At 41.7% G+C, this 21428-nt stretch overlaps 1 protein-coding gene across 2 annotated transcripts in view; it reads left to right on the top strand.

Annotated features, from left to right (window-relative positions):
• slc39a11 (solute carrier family 39, member 11) overlaps window positions 1-21428 on the top strand; it is a 59861-nt gene that overhangs the window by 33765 nt on the left and 4668 nt on the right. The window contains exons 5-6 of one of the 2 annotated variants that reach the window (XM_084040434.1): window positions 6450-6591; window positions 20234-20401. In XM_084040434.1, coding sequence (XP_083896560.1) covers window positions 6450-6591; window positions 20234-20401 — 310 coding nt within the window. The remainder of the gene's footprint in view (window positions 1-6449; window positions 6592-20233; window positions 20402-21428) is intronic. The other variant, XM_084040435.1, reaches the window with a different exon arrangement.

The raw sequence follows: 21428 nt of genomic DNA on the forward strand, positions 1-21428 counted from the left end.
AACTTGCCTCAACATCTACACATACTGAATTCATTTATTGAATTTACATTGGATTGGATGTCGTTGGTTTTAATATAAAAGCTAATAAAGGGCTTCGGTTTCGCTGCAGCAGGACAGGATTTTTAGTTGTTCAGAACGAATACCATGCCAGTGGATTTTATGAAATACATAATGCTGTGTTGACTACATCGTGAGCTCATCGGCAAAATGGAAAAAAACAAAAATGTGTGTTGGTCCATTTAACTTGTGTGTGTTTGTTAAAAAGGACTGCGTTTCCATCTGATTGTACCGTTTCATGTTTTCTCTCAAGCTTTTTCTTCAGATTCCTCTCATTGTAACGTTAAGAAGCAGAATGCTTTTAAGTGGAGGATCAAAGGGCACGGAGCACTTTTACAGAGAATGTCTCCATCTTCAATCTCGGCCTTTTCATCTCTATATTTACCCCCATCATAAAACCTGTCTGAATAATGAGAAGGTCGTGTTGGATTCATATAGCCATATACATGCAGTCTAAAGTTGAATTGAGATAGCTTTGTTTAGGATAATACTCATTTGTGTCCTTGCTGAGAGTTAGTTGATTTGAGTGATACCTCTCCGATGTCTCTCTTCTAAATATGAAGTGGGAGCCATGGTCAGTTGTCCTTGAATGCTCATCTATTCCTTTAGATACCTTTGGCCGTGGTTACACTTGACTTTTCATTGTGACTTTTGTTATTGGATGCACCAGATCTGATCTCTGCAAAGATATGATTCAGGTATATTCTGTGGTGAAAGAAGCAGCTGTCAAACGGTGCATTAACTACATTTCCTTTTACGAGTGGACTTGTTTTGTTGAAGAATAGCTGCTGATTTCCTGAAACCCAACGACTCCCAGTGAGAGCCAGATCGGATCTTGGAGCGAACAGACTTGACGATGAATATGTTCTTGCATTAATTCATTAATCCATTTTTTTTTTAATGGGGAGCAAAAGGAAGCATCCTGACTGGAACTGGCCTCGGGATGGGCTCGGGATTAATTCTGTGAAATATTTGTCTCTGGGGACGTTTGCTTTACAGGATGTCAGTTTGACATCATCATCATCATCATCATTATTAAAGCCATCCCGCCTCAGATGTCAACAGGATCCACACCTTATTACACACACGCCGATGTGTGTGTGAGTGAGAGTGTGTGAGTGTGTGTGTGTTGGGTGTTAAAGTCAAACGGTCCTTTACCAGCAGTCTAATAAGTCATTAATTAAGAGCTGAGTGCCAGACCGGGAGCAAGGCAGGATGTCGGCCCACATGCACAAACACGTGGCGTCCACACGGACCGCCGGCGCCGCCGCCGTCGCTCAGAGGGGTGTTGATGTGTTGATAAGTAACGACGTGTCGACTTCCTCGGAGAACTCGCTGATCCTTTAAGGTCATCACATTAATTGTAGAATAGTCCGCTGTCGTCCTTTATGATCATGTTTAATATGAACATATTATCATACCATGCGTCCCGTGCGTGGAGAGACAATAATCTCGTTGATTAAGCTTTCCTGTGATGGTAATTCGTCACACAATAGCCCTTTCTGTATTCAAATGTCATGGATGGAAATATGACTTATTGGCCATTATGCTGTATGTGCATTGTTCAGAGAGTTAGAATCTACAAAAGGGGACACGGCAACGTGATCTCTGCAGATACGAACATACACTATAGTGTACATACATGGAGATAACAGTAACTGTAATCTACTTGTAGAGCTCCGAGTTGAGGAAGCACTTTTACCTTCTTTATCCGTGACGTTTAAAACATTCCTGTTGTGAACTTCGGTATTGATGCTTACAAGAACCGCTCTTGCAACACCTTGATTCTGTGCCGCCTTGGGTTCCTGAGCAATTCACCTGCCAAGGGTGAAGTCGATCGGATGGAACAGCCAGATAGAAGTTGGGAAGTCTGATTGCATGTGGGGATTTGAACACCACTCAATAGATGCAGAAGATCTGACTGCCTTCTTGTGAGGAATGGCCACTTTCTCAGCATCCCTCTGATCTATCGAGATTGATGCCCCGAGTCATTCCAGCACCGAGCCGTTTATCCTCCTCGCCTCGCCGCTAACCTCTCCGTCTTTGTCCTGATGATAGTAGAGAGCTCACTTCTCAATTTGAAGCTTTACTGAACCGCCTCCGCTGTCGCCGTGCCATCGCTTCAGGGGTGAAACATAGCTGACCCCCAGTGCCGTCCAACATGAATAATGTAGTGGCGTGTTAATGTGCTAAGTGCTACCCAAGGTGGAAATGGGATGCTGGCCTGCTGTCTCATTGTGTTCCCCTCTTGATTATTTCTAAATGTCAGCTGCTCCGTCGGAGTAGAAACGGCCGTTGGACCGTCGTGCCTCTACAGCCAACAGCATCGGCTAAAACGTCCATCAGCGAGGGCGATGACTGTGTGGCTAATTATTTGCTGGATGAGACGTTTATTTAGATGCAAATGAGTTTGTTAAAAAAGGCAAATGACGGGGGGCTGTTTTAATAGGAGTGTGATGCATTTGTTTTTCTAGCTTTGTGAATGTCTGTGTTGATTACAGAGTCGGGGGGGTGCTCTAATAACAGTCCTGGTGACCTCTTTCAGCTGAAAGGTGGAAATTGGATTAGAGGTGCTCTCTTTTAGACGCTACCATTCAGATTCAGGACAAAAGTCTGTTTTTAAAAGGGCAACAACGCACTGATGTAATTACTGTCCAAAGTCCAAATGGAAGGTTGAGGTGGGAAAACATCAAATCAAAGCTAATCACAGCTAATACAATTCCTATATCCGAGTTTCCAAATTCCTCATAATCTCAATACTTTGAGCTTTGAAAGTCTGGCAAATACAGATTCTCACCGACGGTAATGGAAATGCTGAAACAAAATTGCAACTAAAGTGTACTCTTAATTACGTTCCCACGGAAACAGACCAAAGACCAAATGGTGGCATTTTTAAACATTTTGAAACCGATCAAAACAAAACAAAACAAAGCTACATTGAGTTTAAGGAACTTGAAGTTTAGTAAAAAATAAATAACTGATTGGTCGATCCTACCTCCATTCTTTTGCTGTTTCTGCTCCATCAATATATGCTGAAAAGTTTTTTTTTTTTTTCAAACCCAATCTCTAATTCTGGTCTGATATCAGAAAGTTTAATTTTTCTTTGCTTCAATACTGGAGGAATATGATGGATAGTGCCACATATCATCTATGAGATGAGTCAACATTTGTATTATATGATGTTTACAGTCATGGATGAACCACTGTCGTTACCTCCAATATGTTTATTGGAGGCTTTGAAGAAAGTATAGCAGACTATCAAACCTATGCTGACTCAGGAATGGGACTCTGAAAGTTTCTTCTTCTTCTTTTCGTGGCTGACGTCTCTTTGACTTGGGAAGGCGAGGCGGAGCTCCGTGTGACAACGTTGGTCTCAAACAGATCTGATCAAACAGGTTGAACCCGGTCACAAGTCTGAGTGTGTGACTGTGTGAGTGTGTGAGTGTGTGTGGACATGTGCGACGGTGCCGGTGTGTTTCTGATGGCAGTTGCCACATTGACTTCTCTTTTTTTTTTGCCTTTCTCGTCAAACCGCAGTGACAAGTCCTGGGAGACGTCTGCAGCTTTCACATAGAATGAATCAAACTTCAGACGGCTGCAGCAGAGTCCAGCTTTACAGCTGCTGCAGATCTGTGCTGCCGGCATCAGCACTTATACTCGTTTATTTATATTCCTCTGGCTTGTTGGTTTCCTGGTGCATCATCGATCCCGAGCTTGTGTCAAGTCTCTCAAAGTCTATTTCATTTTGAAATTGAAACCAGAGCGATTATGTCCTGGAATTTGAAAATAGGAAACATTCAGTTTAAAGTAAATTATCATTTAACTGTACCCTTTCAGTGTGTTGCTTGCACACTTTCATCACTTCTCCTCTCCTCGACATGGAAGTGAATAGTGAGCGGCTCCTCTCTTAATAATCCAAAATAGACACATGTCTTTCTGAAATGTTAAATGGTGTCATCAGACATGGCAGCCTGCCGTGTTCTGAAGTAAGACGTTCAAACGGTTCCCGAAGTGAAAGTACAATTACACTGATGAGGGGGGGGGGGGAGTGAGAGAGAGAGGGGGGGAGTGAGAGAGAGAGGGGGGGAGGGAGAGAGAGAGAGAGAGAAGGAGAGAGGGAGAGAGAGAAGGGGAGAGGGAGAGAAGGAGAGAGAGGGAGAGAGAGAGGGGGGGAGAGAGAGGGAGAGAAGGAGAGAGAGAAGGAGAGAGAGAGAGAGAGAGAGAGAGAGAGAGAGAGAGGTGACTTTCAGTGATCAGCGCTGCAGGAAGTGGTTTAATGGTGAACTCTGCTGATGAAACCGCATCAGGGGTCATCACCAAAGGTCACCGCGGGTTAATAAAGTCCCCTCCAGATAGTCCATGGTGTCCTGGTCATACCACACACACACACACACACACACACACACACACACCTCTGCTCTCAATAACACATACATGATCATGAAAACAGCGATAGAACATAATTAATCATTAATTTAAGCACTAAAATGATGGAGTCCCTTCCCCTCTAGCAGCAGCCTGTGAAATATATAAGTGAATATTTAAAATATTTAAAACAATACAGAGGAAATGTATTAAATGAGTGTTTGCTGGGTTTTCAGCCCAGAAATGACGAATGACGATCATCTGTAATATTCATGCACCACCGAACTCATTAGTTTACGCCTCAGCAAACCTCCTGTTTCTTTTCTCAGGCTTCCTCACGCAGCCCGTTGGAGAGTAACCACGATAATAACAGCAAGAATGATGAATACTGATCGAAACTAATTCATGTGGAATGTCATTTTATTCAAATATATCAACCTAAATGACTAAATGCATAATGCTTATAAAGTAAACACATGATGCAATAATACATTTATAAATGTGTCAATTTAGTTGAATTAATACATATTCTTTTTAATTATATTTTAAGACATTTTATTCTGAAATAAATACAAAAATCCACTCATTTGTGTATTTATATTTATTTATTGTAGCATTAACTCATTCTTTTCAGGATTTATTTTTGTGGACATATTTATTCATGTATTATTGAAAAATATGTCATGTCATAAATGATACCCAGACAAAATGATCCCATAATAATAGTATTTTCTTTCTCCAGCATTGTTCATTTTCTTTTTTTTTTTAAATGTCTAATGAATTAATTCCGGCTGCACGGTGGTGTAGTGGGTAGCACTCTCGCCTCACAGCAAGAGGGTCCTGGGGTCGATTCCCGGGTCGGCCCGGGTTCCTTCTGTGTGGAGTTTGCATGTTCTCCCCGTGTAAGCGTGGGTTCTCTCCGGGTTCTCCGGCTTCCTCCCACAGTCCAAAGACATGCAGGATGGGGATAGGTTAATTGGTGTGAATGTGAGTATGAATGGTTGTCTGTCTCTACATGTCTCCCTGTGATAGACTGGTTACCTGTCTGTCTCTACATGTTGGCCCTGTGATAGACTGGTTACCTGTTCAGGTGTACCCTGCCTTCACCCAATGACAGCTGGGATCGGCTCCAGCCCCCCCGCGACCCTGAATACAGGATAAGCGGTAGAAAATGGATGGATGTTATTTTCACAACCACAATTTTCTCCCAACTATTGACTGTTCAAATAATAAAAGATGGAAAATATCTATTTTCAATGTTCACCTTGTATCATTTACATGTTAGGCTCATTGAATGAGTGGGAAATGAATAACCGGTACAAAGCAGCATAAAGCAGTATTCTCTCTGTGACTGAACTGGAGGAAATATATGGGTAAACTGATTTTCAGCCCTCACTGGACGTTATTACTCATCTAATGGGAATGTTTTCATCTAATGTTTCCTGTGACGCTGATTCACTCTTCAGTCTCGTGTGTCTGACATGAATTCATGCTGAGGGGATTTTATTTTATTTTCAATGAAACTGAATGAAATATTGTGGTTATAGTGTGGTGCACTTTAAATTATTTTTGTTTTTAAAGAAACTTTTAAAACACCTTGTTGTACATAAAAATAAATAAATAAATAAATGTTTCTCGTTGGAAAAAAACCCTCCAAATCTGTCAGAACGACCAACATCATTCTTCTCAATCCGTTAGATACTATTGTTTGCTTTCCAAAAAAAGACAGATGTTGATGTTGTCAGGGTGGATTTTAAATCCATAAATCCATTTCACAACAGCTTCATTGTTAATGTTGGGAAATGATTGGTTCGGTTTAGGCATTAAAACTAGTTTGTTATTGTTAAATAAAAAGATGGTTTGTATTGACATAAAAGCATAATAGGTCCTGTTTAAGTGGTGCATCTACCCATATTAATAACTTTTGCACATGTGTTGACTTGTAATGGAGTATTGTTTTACATCCCTGTGCTCTCCTGTTCATATAATAGATGTTTAACCCTTTCCGTCTGTGTGGGATCCTGCAGGGCGTCGGTGCCGACCCCCACGTGACCTTGGCCCTGCCCCCTGAGTCCAAGCTGGCCAAAGAGAAAGCAGACGGGTCCTGGTTCCAGCCCCCGGACTCCGAGGAGATGACCATCAGGATAGGTAGAGCTGGACCCCTCTCAGGCAAGCCGCCCTTCATTTACCCACATCGACTCAAAAAAAAAATGATCACGTTTGGTGTGAATTTAAAAGATCTCACCTGGAGCTTCTCTGATGGCTTCTCCTCATGTTTCCTTTCTTCCTCATCTCACTGGGTGTTTAATTCTGGATGGTTCTTAAGAAAATCTTTTTTCTTTATACTACATACACTAAGGCACACTGTTATCACACTCACTGGGACTGTTTTTAAAGAAGCGGGAGGCTTTTGTTGACCTAGATGAACGTTTTCTGAGCCGGAGAAGAGAGGAAGACTGTTTGTGTGTCGCTGGTGAAAACATCTCCTCTCCCAGCAAGTCAATGGAAGGTAATAGCATGATGAGCAATTACCAGCAGGCCGCGTCTATGTGACGAATCGGGTGCAAAGTGGTGGAACATTCTGGAAGAAAATACAGAAAAAAAGAAATCAAGTAAACGGGAAAAAAAAGACGTTTGTTTGTGTTCGCCTCGCTGGCTGCAAACATTTCAGATACAATGACATTCAATTCAACAGTGTCTGTGTGTCATCATCATATCATAACCAGGGAAACATTAATGCTCAAACAAACCAAGCAAGAGAAGTAAAAACTGTAGCCGTCACGTTTGGTGATGTCATCCTGCGTCGTCAAACCCTCGAGGAAATCCAAAATGATGGTGAGTGACAGCAGGCGATGCTGCACTCTACTGGCTTTACATGTTATCTGATGGTCAGACACCTCATGAAGAAATAACCTATTATGATAATTATGTGACAATAATTTATTGAATATTGACAGGGAGATGAAAGATGACATATTTTATTGAAATATGACCTGAGGAGTTGTTGCTACGCCTCGCTTTTAATGAGGAGCTGCAGAATCACACACTCCTCCTCTCTTATGATATTAGTTATTATAGGATCCCTTCCTGGACAGTTCACCATAATGTGATGGATTTAAAGCTGCATTTGAAACATGAATAATCCTATATTTTCCCATCGGGCCCCATCATGACTTCTATATGGAGGACATCGATAAAAGGCAAGGCACCTTTCAACAACAGATAAAACATTAAAAGCATTGGGGAAAAAACATTGAAAGCAAATATATAAATATAAATATATATGTATATTACGCAAAATAATATTTTCATGTCTCAGCAGAGGAAGTACAAGTAGAAGTAACAGCATGAAGGATGGCTCCGTTCAAATAATGTCTTCAGTAAGCCAGCATGCACAACAGCAGGACTCTTACACTCGCACAACTAAATGGAATGCGGCCTTCGTCAGTGTTGTAATTACACCTCTGCATTTGGTCGCCCTGCTGACATGCAGAACTATCTATTGTGAAAAGGTTAATTCATGCAGACACGTACGTGACAGCTAGATTGCAACCTGAACGTCGTTAATTAATAAAAAAATAGCTGGAAGATTATTTTTGGTTAATTCCTTTTATGGGGTGAGTCATTGTCTCTGACTCTCCCCTCCTCTTCATCACCATTCCTGTCACAGTGGGCTGACATCATCATCATCGTCAGGGTTTTGTGAAGATGATGATGATGAAAATTACATTTTGTGCTTTACATCTCTTCTAAATGCTGATGTAAGGGCTGCCGTCAGGTAGATATGCTGAAAGTTGGATCTGAAGAAGAAACTGAGAAGTTTTTTTTTCTGGATGTTATTTTCAGAATTGAGCTTGAGGTGCTCGACTGAAAATAAAGACAAAAAGGGTGAAAGACATCCTTGAAAACGTCTTTAAAATGAGAGTGTCTTGCACACAGACAAATATTGAACAAGAAGCAATAATTCTGAGCAAATACATAAGCTACAACTCAAATACTGGTTCAAAATATTTATTTTGATAATCCCGTCTTTTAACTGTTGCCAAACATGCATCGGCCACAAATCCCAGCTGCCCTCCGTGCTTCCAACCATTCCACACATGAACAGGATGGATATTTATTTTAGACGAGCTCCACAGATCAGTCACAAACTCGCCCGAGGGCTTACGAACTGAGTCGGCCGGCACATTAAACAGAAAAAACTACACACACATATATATATATATACATATATATATATATATATATATATATATAAACTGATTGAATTGGGAAAGACAGTCGACACCAACGCTCGGCGTCATGCTATTTTATTGTATTATTGTCGAACCTCCATTGTACATGCTGTTTGATACACATGCTGTTGTTTCCTCATTTGTTTATGTCATGTAGGGGGGGGGGGGGCTTACATGATGTACATTTTGTATCCTGGATCCTAATTAGCAAACGACCCAGGGGAGGACGTCACGTTGAATTTCAGGGCGCAGACATCTGCTGTATGCAGATATTTGAACGTAGGGAGTCCCATTTCCACGTTCCTGTGTAGCTCAGACTATTATGCAGCTTCATAAATCACAAAAACACATCTAATGTCATGCATCTAAGGCGGGGACGCCATATTCTGAAGGAACTTTCTCATGAGTATCTCTGATGGAACAATCAAAGCTTATTTGCGTCCATATGCAGATGACACAATGATATGATTATACAAATAAAAATGAACACTTTATGCAAATAGAACTGAATCTGCTTTCATCAATCCACACAGTGTTTAACAAATGGGGGCGCCATGACAACGGCCACTTAGGAGACAGGAAGTGTGCAGCGATTGGAAGCGTTGCATGAGTTTGTGATGATTAGCTGGATGTGAGAAGAGATGCGGAAACACAGACAAAGGACTCGTGTTTAGTCATCCAAATATACATTAAATGACACACACTTAAACCAACTTATTGCATCGCAAAATGTTCAAATTATTAAGTATGGCTCTTTAGGATTTGGATTATTGTAGAGCACCAATAATAATAATATATTTTATTTATAGTGCACTTTTGATTCAATGAATCTCAGAGTACTTACATTAAAAAAACGAATTATAATAATTAAAAATAAAAAATATAAATAATAAAGAATGAAAACTAAAATAAAACTGTCAGTTGTTTTCCATCGAGGCTCAACAGGATTTTACCTGAATGACGTTATTCCAGGTTGTACCAGCGGTGATTGACAGATCTGTCCCTTAGACTCAGGTGTTCTCCAGACGTAAGGAGGCTTTTTCAGACGTCCTCCATCTCTTTTAGCATCGCTCACACACTTCCCACGTCCTTGAATACCTCTTTTCCACAGCAACACTTGAAAGTGCAATTAATTTTGCACACTTGCATGAATTCCCACTATTCCCGCCGTCTATCTCTCAATCCAGAGATCTTTTCTACGTTGGGGAAATGTGGAGAATGATTCTGCCTTTTAAGATGATTGGTGGTCGGTCTGTCTTTTCAATCTGAACATGCTTGATTGATTTTTAGGCTTTTCTTTCCCTCCTGTCCTCCCCTTTCAAGTGCTTTCTTGTTTCAAAGGCCTCTTTCCTTGAAGTTCTTCAGCCATCACAGAAGACAAAGAAAAGTCCCGTCTGTTTGCTCCGTCAGATGTGTGGTATTTGAATGTGGATGGCACGTGTTGCCTCTTTTTTTTATTTTTTTATTTACTTGCAAGACAAACATCAGATCAAAGTGTTGATTTTCTGTTCTTAGAGCTCTAAGAGGCCTCGACACAATCAATGAAACACGTAGACTAGAAATCGTGATTTGAATTTCCATTTAAAAAGTCGTTCACTCCTGAAGGAATGAAAGATCAATGTTTACCGATCCTTCCCCCAAATATGTATTATATTAATTATATGTATTGTCATCACCCTCGGCAAGGCTTGGTTCATTTGGAGGAAGTCACACTAATTATCTTATCATACCGAGTCGAGAGAGGAGGGCAATATTCAGAGAATAAAAAGGAGAAATTTGCTCCATTATAAAGTCACAGATTTGCTACGTTATTATAGAGATCATAGAGGAAGTAAACACGTTTTTTGACCGGATGTTTGCCGTTGTTATGACAACAAGTGAAAGCTACCACTAGCATCTTAGCCCAACGGCTCCGATCAATAAACACCCATAAGATGACAATTTGACTCCATATTGATAAACCCAACAATAAGCATCAACATCATCACCAGGACCTTAATGAGACGTTGTGATGTATCAATTAGAAAAATAAATGTACCTTCATGGGAAGTTAGCTAGCATAGGTGCCGGTTGTTAGCATCGTAATAAAGCAGCAAATCTGCGACTTTATAAACTCAAAAACTTTGTTGTTGTTTTTTCCTACAGTGGCCTCAAGACACGCCGTACTATCATCATCCGACTGAAACAAAAAGATAATAATATAAAACCGATTAACAGTATCATTTATTTAAATGTGAACGGTCTGAGATCCACGATATCATTGTTTGGACACTAATCAAGAATAAGTGTGCCATCCTGTCAGCTAGCGGAGGGACGCCACGTCATCGGGCGTCCTCTGACTCTCGGAGCCGTGAAGCCGATGTGACGCATGTTTAATAGATCGCTGCTTGGTCTCCTGCAGCTCTCCAGGTATTTGAAGTGGCAGGAAGCTCCTTGTAAGCATGTTAGCCCCGCTGAGAGCAGGAGCACACACATGCAGCTCCAAACTATTCCCGTTCCCGCTCATACCTAATGCATGGCAGGCCTAAATAATTCACAGAGCATTAGGGGGAATCAAAGTGTGGCTCACGGCGTTCTGTTTATTTAGCTCTTCCGACGGCATTTTGGAACGGGTTGAAATAAAAAACGACAAATGGCTTTGGATCTGAATTTCCCACTGCATACTAATATGAATCTCCATGCTTACATTACTCGCTGTGCCAACTTAATTCAATAATTCATCTTTTTCTTTTTTAAGGCCTTTGGGCAAAAGCTGCAGCCAAGTACGTGACCTATCTTTCATAATGAGGAGGAGGAGGTGATGGCATAGTTGTGATCAGAGGAAAAACTTTCATATATATATATATATATATATATATATATCTGCACGTCATGGTTTCTGGAAATATTCTGGCCAGATGAAGCGGACGGTGCTCGTTAGATCCTAACTGCACCTTCAAAGGACTTAAAGGATTGCTTTCCTGCTACATCTGTAGAACCGTGTGCAGTAATCTAAAGAGTTAACACGCATCTCCATGTTGGACTCATCAGAATATATATTAAAAAGTGAGAGAGTGTAGCAAGTATATAACTTTATTAACATCCACGTTTGTTACCTCTTCCCAATGCTTTTGTTGCCGCACATCATCGGCTCCGATCACATCGTGATTTAAACTGCACTCAGGTCAGGATGGAGCTGGAATGTTACTGAACACCGACATCGTGCACATCGGTACCCTTTGTTCGGGTTATTTTCAGACACAAACACAGAAGTCGTGCCTGACATCAGAGTGTTATAATTAAAGAGCTGCAGCCTTGACGGGATGAATGGGAGATAAATGCATAAAGCCTGTAAACGGCTGGAATTGATGTGTTCGTGGTAACTCCAATTATTCCTTGCTTTTATCAGTCAAAAGCATTTTTCTTGTCGATGCAGAGAAATGCAGAGTTCTATATAATGAAGTAGGGATGTTATTTAAGGCGGTTTTGTTTATGCTAAACTGCCTTCAGGCTTCTTTCACATATTGTATTGTGTTGTTTTTGCTTGTTTTCTGCACACTGAGACTGTTTACTCTCTGATATACCATCAGAACTCAAAAGGAACTCCAACCATACATCAACGTGAGAGGTGAAAGTGCTTTTGCCTTGTGAAAGTCTTACAATTCCACATAAACGGGCCCTCGTGAGACTAAAGCATTCTTTCTCCACTATAAAACCGTTAAATAGCTTTCCCAGCATGTGTAGTTGTGGTAATGTGGCCAATGCTGGCCCGTTAAGATTTCAGTTTAATGTATCATCACAATGGCATCCACCTTATCATTTTAAAATGATATAAAGTGTAGTTGTGTAAGAACATTTAAACCATAGCAAACCATATTAATACTGCAGCTATTGTGCATATTTGTTTTCCACTTTTCAAAAGAGGATGTATTTGGACATATTTGGTGAAACAGCATCAATCATCTTGTTAATGTGATGTTTGGTTGTTTAATTAAGGTGGATATTTGTGATGCTGCCTGTTTAAGGCACAGCAGACGGAACAATTGTTCTCTCGGGTGTTTTTAGTCGAGAACTGTGAATTTTTCATCTGATCTGAGATTCAAACGAGCAGCTTTCCTGCCAGACGTGTTGGATCTCCCGTCGATGTGTTTGAGGCCGGCTCATTGTTTTTTAATGTGACATCATCGTCTTCAGGATGGTGTGATGAAGGTGATACACGGATGTTTCCCTGTAGAACGACTAAACACTCCAATCTCTCTGTGACCCGGTGTGTTTCAACAAATGCAGTGCAGCGTTCCTGCATTATTTATATTCCTCTTTCTTTATTCCACACACAGATATAATGAGACTAGAGGAGACCCTGTGCTGCTGTGTTTTCATGCTCCACACACACTTCCATTCCCCTTTTTTGGAGTGTGTCACTCTTAAGATTGGACGGAAATGGAAACAGCAGCGGTTAATTAGTTTTAGAAATCTTTGTGAATCTTTACAGTTCCCCAAACTCAGCAGGTTTCCTGGCAGCCACTGGATCAGCAGGTTGTCCAACGGGAACTTTCTCTTCCTCACCGAGAGGCTAATTGATCGAATCTTTTTTCCACTTTGTTCTCTCGCTTTCTTCAAGTAGCTGCATGAATCAAATGTCCCTCCAACGCGGTTATTTCAACGTTTATTGAGCAAGGACGAATGCATTAAACATGATTTCATATCAAATACAAAACAGATGTCTCGCCTACAGGTTTTTCTAGCCAAGGCTAATTTGCGACCTTCGTTAGGCCTTTCCTATAAAAGCACAAGCTAAGGTCAAATAAACGTTAAAAAACACAAACAAGGACAAAATAAAGAGTTTATTCACGAATAAAACGTTAATACTATAGACTACATACGAGGTGGACGTCGTCATGGTGACGTAACCCGTTTGTGTGTCATGATATCCCCATGGCGGTCAGACAGTTGCCTGGCAACAAAAGCCAACGGACGTGTGAAACTTTTTCTGTTTTTTTCCTGTTTCTCTCCCCATCATGCTGTTGTTCCTGTCTGTCTCTCACGCTGCCCGTCTCTCTCACGCTGCCCGTCTCTCTCACGCTGCCCGTCTGTCATGCTTCCTCTCCGTGCCACTGTTTGAAATCAGTGGGAGTTATTGGCATACATTAGAAGTACAGCAACTGAAATGTTTGAGTTGTATTGCCTCATAAAGTTGCTCTGTTTCACAGAGTTTGAAAGGCATTTTGAATATATTCCTGATATTGTGCCGTCAGAGTAGCAGGCGCCCGTATTCAGTCAAGGAGGACTCTGAAACCCACAATACGAATGGAGCTAAAGGGAGAGTGAGTATTGGCTTGTATTCCTCAGGTAACCGGCTCCACAGAGATGAGAACGTTGCCGTCTGTCTGTGCAAATAGTCTCTCCCTTTGTCGCCATAACAACGCAATGAAATCATAATAGGCCAGGGCCGTATATCTGGAAGAAAAAGGGAAAGGGGGGAAAAAAGTGAGAATGAAAAAAGAAATGTAATCCAACCAATAAAAAAATAAACAAAAATCAAATTCCAACAAAAAGACCATAAATCTAAAAGCCATTCCAGCGAAATAACAGATGCCTTCATTTTTTTTCCCTGAAAGTCACAGGTGGAGCTAACAGCAGTGATTATGTTCCATTCATCCAGAAATGCATGTAAATGAGCCGGGACACACCTGGATGGAAAGCAGCCATTATCACCTGTGCAGCTGTGTTTGCCCAGTTAACACGTACATCATTGAATTAGTCTGGAATGGAGGAGCAGACCATCAGAATGGCCTCGCTGGAGGATTCCCCTCATTGGGTTCTCATGAGGGAGGGGGGTGAGGTACTGGGTCATGCCCACATTAAGCTGTGACCAAACAACAAATCAACAAAATGACTTCATTAAATCAAACTGTAAAATAGAGATTTAGATCAAATGGAATGCATTGATTCGTCAATGTCATCATGACTGGATTTAATGTCTCTAGTACCGTGAACTAGAGACCGTTTAGGGGATTTAAGACGGCAATGGAGTAGAAATCCACAAGCCTCCGTTACATCTGCATGTTTTCTTTGGACACCCAGACGGAGAACATGGAACACAAAAGGCAAGAAAGAAAAAGAAATGTTTAAGTCGGGGGACAATGCGTGAGCCGGAGTGGACAAATGGGCCTTCAGAAGCAGCGTGGACGGAGCTTTGTCCAGCTGCCGTTCCCTCCGCTGGATGGATGGAGGAGCTTTGTGTTCACGGTAACGACTGCATGTTCACGCCAGGCTGGAATCATTAGTCGGCACCGGTTTGTTGGCTCTGACACGGATTACGCAAGAGTGTGTTTTGGCTGTTTGACCTCTGATGACCTTCGTGCCATTGTCTGCTTGTGTTGGAGGAATCACATCTACAAATGCCTCCCTTCAGTATCCGTCCTTTCTCCTTTTATTTGTTAGTATTTATGTTGTTTGGGGAGGGCGATACATATCGAAGAACACTTGGTGCAAATATGCAGGATTTCCTCAAACAGAGCAACATAAACCATCGGGACATTAACAGAAGATACAAGAAATTACATAACAATAGGCTGCCATGCAATCATGTATGAAACACACTCCTCCCCTTCCCTCCCTTTAATTCCCTCCAGCTTTAACCCGGTCACATAGATCCATGGACATGTCAGGTACTGGACATTTCCTGTCAGCGCCACCTTTTGAATTTACAGAATGACTGTAGGTGAGCTAGAACCAACGTCACATGACCTTGAACGTGACTCTGAGAGCCCTGGAGCTGCCCAGTGGCCAACGCTCTGATCACACCTGGCAGCTCCCAGGTTGCTGGTAATCCGTGGCTGGGATTATCGGCTGTGACAGAATAAACTCACATGTTGCCATGAATCAGGTGTGGAGCCAGAAAAAGGCAGAATAAATATCACTGCGTGCATTTAGTTGTTTTCTTTTGTGCACTCGTTATTGAGGTCGTCTTCAGGCGGTTTTATATCCATATTTCACACCGTGCTACATGTGTGACTAAACCCCGTCACACATGTAGCACACAACATGTGATCGTGTGTGTCAGACCCGTTCTCACCTACTGGGAAATATATCTGTTTGGTTGGAGCGTGCGAGAGGCCGGACATGATGCACATCACGGAGCAGGACTTTTGCCATTCCTCGAATTCCCTCCTGTGGCTTCTTTTAAATGACCTTCCTCTGTTCTGCGTCCACATGATAGAAAAGTCTTCAACGTGCTCAGGCGCTCGCTGTGGATTCTCCATTAAGTACACATTACACAGACTTTGCACTCGAGCTGGCAGGCTAAATGTCCGATCTATCTGGGTTCTCACATAAAGCTCATCTGGATAATGTCTGGATAAGTTGCAGGACATGTGTGAACGCGGCTCCAGTGATGTTTAAAACCGTTAGATTCACAAACCGTGTCTCTGGTCTGATATTCACAGCCTCTGTGGAGACTTTAGAGCTTCCTGCTACATGTGGAAACGAGGTTGAGACTGTAAAAACCAAAATATTCAGCTTTATGAGCTGAGAGGAGCAGAGGTTGGTGATATTTGGCCCATATATGAAAACATTGATGTTTGAGCTTTGATTGCACTCCAATCACCAACATAAGAAAACAAGCTGCCAAAAGGAATGAAGAAAGTTATAATAATTCATATTGGAGGATTTTATCATTGTTGACTGGCATTGTTACGGCAAATTAGCAATCTTCACCAGGGATGTGTCATCACCTGAGAGCCTCCTTCATCTTTCTGATTGAAATGTTCCCCGCGTTGTCACGGTAACTGCAGGTGGTGTGTGTGAGTGTGTGTGACTTATTTAACTGTGTTTTATGTGGCTAACCAATCACTAACTGTTAGCGGTGTTGTTTGTTATCGGAGTGATGCTGCGACGGCTGCTGAGGGCTGCTAATGGGAACCCAAGGTGATGACGGAGAACAGGTGGGGGAACGAGGATGTGTGAGGTGTGTGTGTGTGTGTGTGTGTTAAGTAGGCATGTGTTAATGTGAGAGGGTGTGACACACATAGTGCAAGATGGCAGATGGGAACCCAGGAACCAACGTGTGCAGATTATATATAAGGAGATATATTTATGCAAAATGCATAAAAATAGTAACACTGATGTTTCAGCCATAGACTGTATATAAGAAGTGGATGTTGTCATGGTGATGTCACCCATTGGTTTGTAGTAGGTTTGTAATGGGTTTGTAAGAGGCTTGACTCCATCTGGTTTGTATGTGTGAAGCCGTTAACAAAGCGTCATAATTCAAGGTCAAATTAACCACCTATATGTATGTGTATGTGTATATATATATATATATATATATATATATATATATATATATATATATATATATATGATGACAGGTAAGTGTGACACAGAAGAAGAACAAGAGCAGTGGTGTGAAAAGGGAGGATTTGGGGTCAGCAAACAGACATGGGAGAGTTTTAATTGGGCGATCTGCAGGTAGAAGACACAAGCAGAATAGACAGTGAATGGAGGAGAGAGAGGAGTGTTAGTGCTGGGAGTCGGAGAGGAGAGGGAGTGAAGGAGTGTGTGGGCGACCGAGAAGGAGAAGACGGAGGCAGATGTTGATTATGAAACGCTTTTACATCAATATTCTACGGCAATCATCTCAATTAAGTGTTTCCACCCACCTGTCAATCAGAATAACTGTGTGTGTGTGTGTGTGTGTGTGTGTGTGTGTGTGTGTGTGTGTGTGTGTGTGTGTGTGTGTGTGTGTGTGTGTGTGTGTGTGTGTGTGTGTGTGTGTGTGTGTGTGTCAGGGTGAATATCCCAGACCTTCCAGGCCAGACACCGTCGTCTTCTTCTTGAACCTTCTCAGGCTGCTGAGCGCTGCATTCCTCCTGATAATTAATTCGTCTGACGTGTTTTCCTTCCGGTCTCCTTTAATATCTTCCTCCTGAAAACCCAGATCACATTAATGTGTTTGAACAAGAAGCCGTAAACGCCGTCTGGTTTAATGGAAATCTGCATCGTTGGTGTGAGTGCTGGAAGCATACGTTCCTCTCACACAGCCCATTTATTATTATTATAATTATTATTATTCCATCTGTTTGTTTGTCATAACTCCTTCCTCATCTTAAGAGACTTTCCTCACTAATAATACTTTCAGAAATTAATTTTTTTTAATGTCACAAATTCATGCCTTTTCATGCAATTTATATCTACTCCTTCATACAATTTTATATAAACTCCATTTATACTTTAAACTATTCCATATCTTTTGTACATTCAGGAGGTTATTCAACTTTTTAATCCCCTGAAACAGGTTTTAAACTTTCTTTGAAGCTTAGTGACCTTCCTCACATTTTTACATTGGTATGTATTAGAAAGAATGTTCAGATCCGATTGTTAGAGCGGAGAGCAGGTTTCTTTAAAAATACTTTTTTACGTGCTACAATTTTCACTCTTCATACATAATTCCAGGTCATAATAATGTGTGCTCTTTTATACAATGGCGCTGTGGAAGGCAACAGGCCTTCACATTTGACCGTGGGAACCTGAAGGCCACACTTTCTAACACATTTAAACTTTCTTCAGAAGGTTAGTTATGTTCGCGTTCTTTCACTTCTTCGACTGTGAAACAGCAACTTGTATAATATGTGTTGTATGTACTGAAAAATGCCTTTTTAGCCCTTTTCGACCACATCCTCGGTCATTTAGTTGTTCTAGAACTGAATCTTTTAGACGTAACACACGGATGCTAACCAACCTGCTGCCTGCTGATTGTCAACCAGCACACGCTGCCAGAAAACACACTTCAAAGCTCCAGTCTTGTCATCAAGCAAGCAAAAAGGCCAATTAGAACCAAACCATGAAAATACCCGTCGACCAAGCTGAGGACGAACAGACAAAGCAAACAAGAAGAATCAAGAAAAATGTGCTGCACTTACTAAAGTAGATTGACCTTGAGAAGTCAAACATTTCTTTCAGATCAGCCCTAAGCATGCAGTAGTTATAAATATCACAGATGCTACAAGCCAAGACCGTCTCCTTGGAGATTGTTAAGGTCTATCATACCTTTTTACAGAAAGACCAGATCGAGCAACATCTCATCGCCAAAGGACGTCGCCGTCTTACTCCAGTGTGAGGTCAAAATACATCAAAACAATGTCATTACGGCACAGCGAAGGGGCAACAGTGGATGTCATCAGCCACCAAGTGATGTTCTGCTATGTGACCTGAAAAGCATCTGCCCCTGAACCAAGAAGGTATTCTCTCTCGGCCAAAGAAAATGGAAGTTCAGTGAACCTCAAAGACGACAGAGCAACCTGCCTTTTCCCTTCATCTGCTTTATTCCAGCAAACTAAAACAACACAAAGAGGACTTCCAGAGAGGGCTCCCTGCCCACATGCTGGAGACTGCAGTGCTTGAAATCAGCCCTGGGTGATCATCTAATCCCAAAGCCAAAAACTATAATCCCTCCACTCTCACAAAGTGCAGGTCCATCAAAGCCCCGAACAAATCTGGAAGAACACTTTCAGAGAATCCTTGGAGATGGTATTCTCAGCTGCTGAGACGATATGAGCCTGGAGGTTTCATCAGACCAGGTTTAGAAGGGATGAAAGAAAAGAGAAGGTTTAATACGCCGTCTAAAACTTCCTCAATCAAGAAATGGGTCCATTTAAAAAACAATTATATATCTAATTAAATGTTTTTAAGTGGAAAAAAACACAGAATATGATTCAGAAACAGTCATTTAATTTGCCCACCAGAGAACAGTCTGATTTTCTTTGTGCGGGGTTTTTCCCCGAGGTGTTAACACCTGCAGCAACATGCCGCTGCCCGTAGGGGGCAGAACTGAGAAAACACAACTCCAAAATGATCATCGTTCGTATCCGGATGCAGAAATAGGTTCTCCATGTCAACTTTGGAGTCAATGACACTGTAAACCATGTTTCTGTTGATCCAAAGTGTTGCAACATCCAAAGCGCTTCATTCATAATTGCTTAAATACATCAGTTTAATAAGTGATTATAATTCAAATTAAAATAATATCCTCAGCTTTCCGCCTTATATAAATATAAACCACTGAGTCGGATCATTGTATGCGTTTTCTCACCAACTGCGTGGCATTTAGAACGGCTGTCTGGCTGAAGTGACTCATCATATCCATTTGTTTGTTCATCAAACAAATGGATATGATGCCAGGCCGTGTGCTAATTACATCGCCTTGGGCCATTAGCTTTGTTTTAATGATGACAAATATACAATGTTCATAATTGGATTGTTATAGAGACGAACCATCGGACATTTCCTTTTTTCTTATTTATTTTTTCAGTCCCTCCGGCTTCATTTATAGACTTCAGCATCTTAATCAGACATCTGATTCAACCTGCAATAAACCAATGCATTATATAAATCCCTGTATAAATGTTGCTGAGTGCAAGACTTTTTCATTGTGGAACGTCAGATTATTGGAAGAACAATCTCGATTAACCTAATTTTTGTAGTTTTGAGTGTCTTTGTTTGGCTTTTTTGGAAATGTACACGTTAAATTCTAGACACACCTACTGTAAACGCATCCTACAGGTGAGTTCTCAACATGATCCTCCTCTCTGGTTCAGATAAAACAGACAACGGAGACGTGTACCAGAGGAGGAGAGGACCTCCGTCGGCCGTCTCAGGTGGACAGGAAACAGGAAGTAAACAGCAGGAAGGGGTCGGGCAGACAGGAAGCAGCTGGCGACGGATCGTTCTCCTCATCCTCGCCATCACCATCCACAACATCCCAGGTGAGAAGGAGCCTCGGGGCTTCAAATGTGCAACAAATGTGGGTATTTATGATATTTGCCGCGGCCTCTTCTTCTATATGAGGATTTAATGTGGAAATAATGAATGCCTCGTCAGCAGAGCGTTGACCTTTTGATAATTATTGATTCCACACACCAAAGTGTCGCCCTCGCGATTAATGAGAAGATGCAGTTTGAACGATTTTTCCATCTTTTCCACTCGACTGATGGGGCGACAGCGGCAGCATTTCCACAGTGCGGAGCAGGAAGTGTGGATAACGGGCGAATCAGGGCCCACGTTGAGAGTAGGAGGAGAGTAGATGGTGTTTTTAAATCTGGGTAGTGTCTCTCCGGTCCAAGAAGGTCTGATACGCTGCAGCCAGCCATGTATTTGTCTGTGATGGAGAACAAACTCCCCATTAAGAGCTGCATTACCAATTAGGTTTCCAGGGAAACGTATTTCCTCCTTGTGACTGTCTGATTATATATCACACTATTAGATGGTAATAGTGATACAGCAGTGTTATTTCCTCTGTCACTGTGAGGTTGGATGGTTTTCAGAGTGTGTTCCCTCTCTTCCTCCTACTGAGACATCTGATGGATCTGGACACAGACTTCCACACAAACCATCTGAAGTTGTTTGATGTATTCTGATGTTGCTTCATGTGTGTGTGTATAAACATATATATGGAGTTATTTATATATAGATTTCTTTGCATTTATTTCTTGTTTGTTTCAGATAAAATGTCTGACGGTTATGTTGGCGTCCTCGCCTGAACCTGAGCGTTCACGCCACCTTTTCTAAATTGAGTGTGATGGGTCGGCCGTCATGCCTCTTCAGTCGTCTCCGGTCCGAGTGGACCAGGTCGGTCTCGGCTGGGAGGTTTAGTCTGAGAGGACGCTGCTATACTGTAGGACTCTGTGTTACTGCAGCACTCAAGCTGTCCATCAATGAGAACGGGACTGTCACTCACATCCTGCTGTGAAAGCCTGTTAACCCGCTCCACAGCTTTCCCACAGCCTCCTGTCT

Source organism: Eutrigla gurnardus (assembly GCF_963514095.1).
Source record: "Eutrigla gurnardus genome assembly, chromosome: 22".
Classification (NCBI taxonomy): Eukaryota; Metazoa; Chordata; class Actinopteri; order Perciformes; family Triglidae; genus Eutrigla; species Eutrigla gurnardus.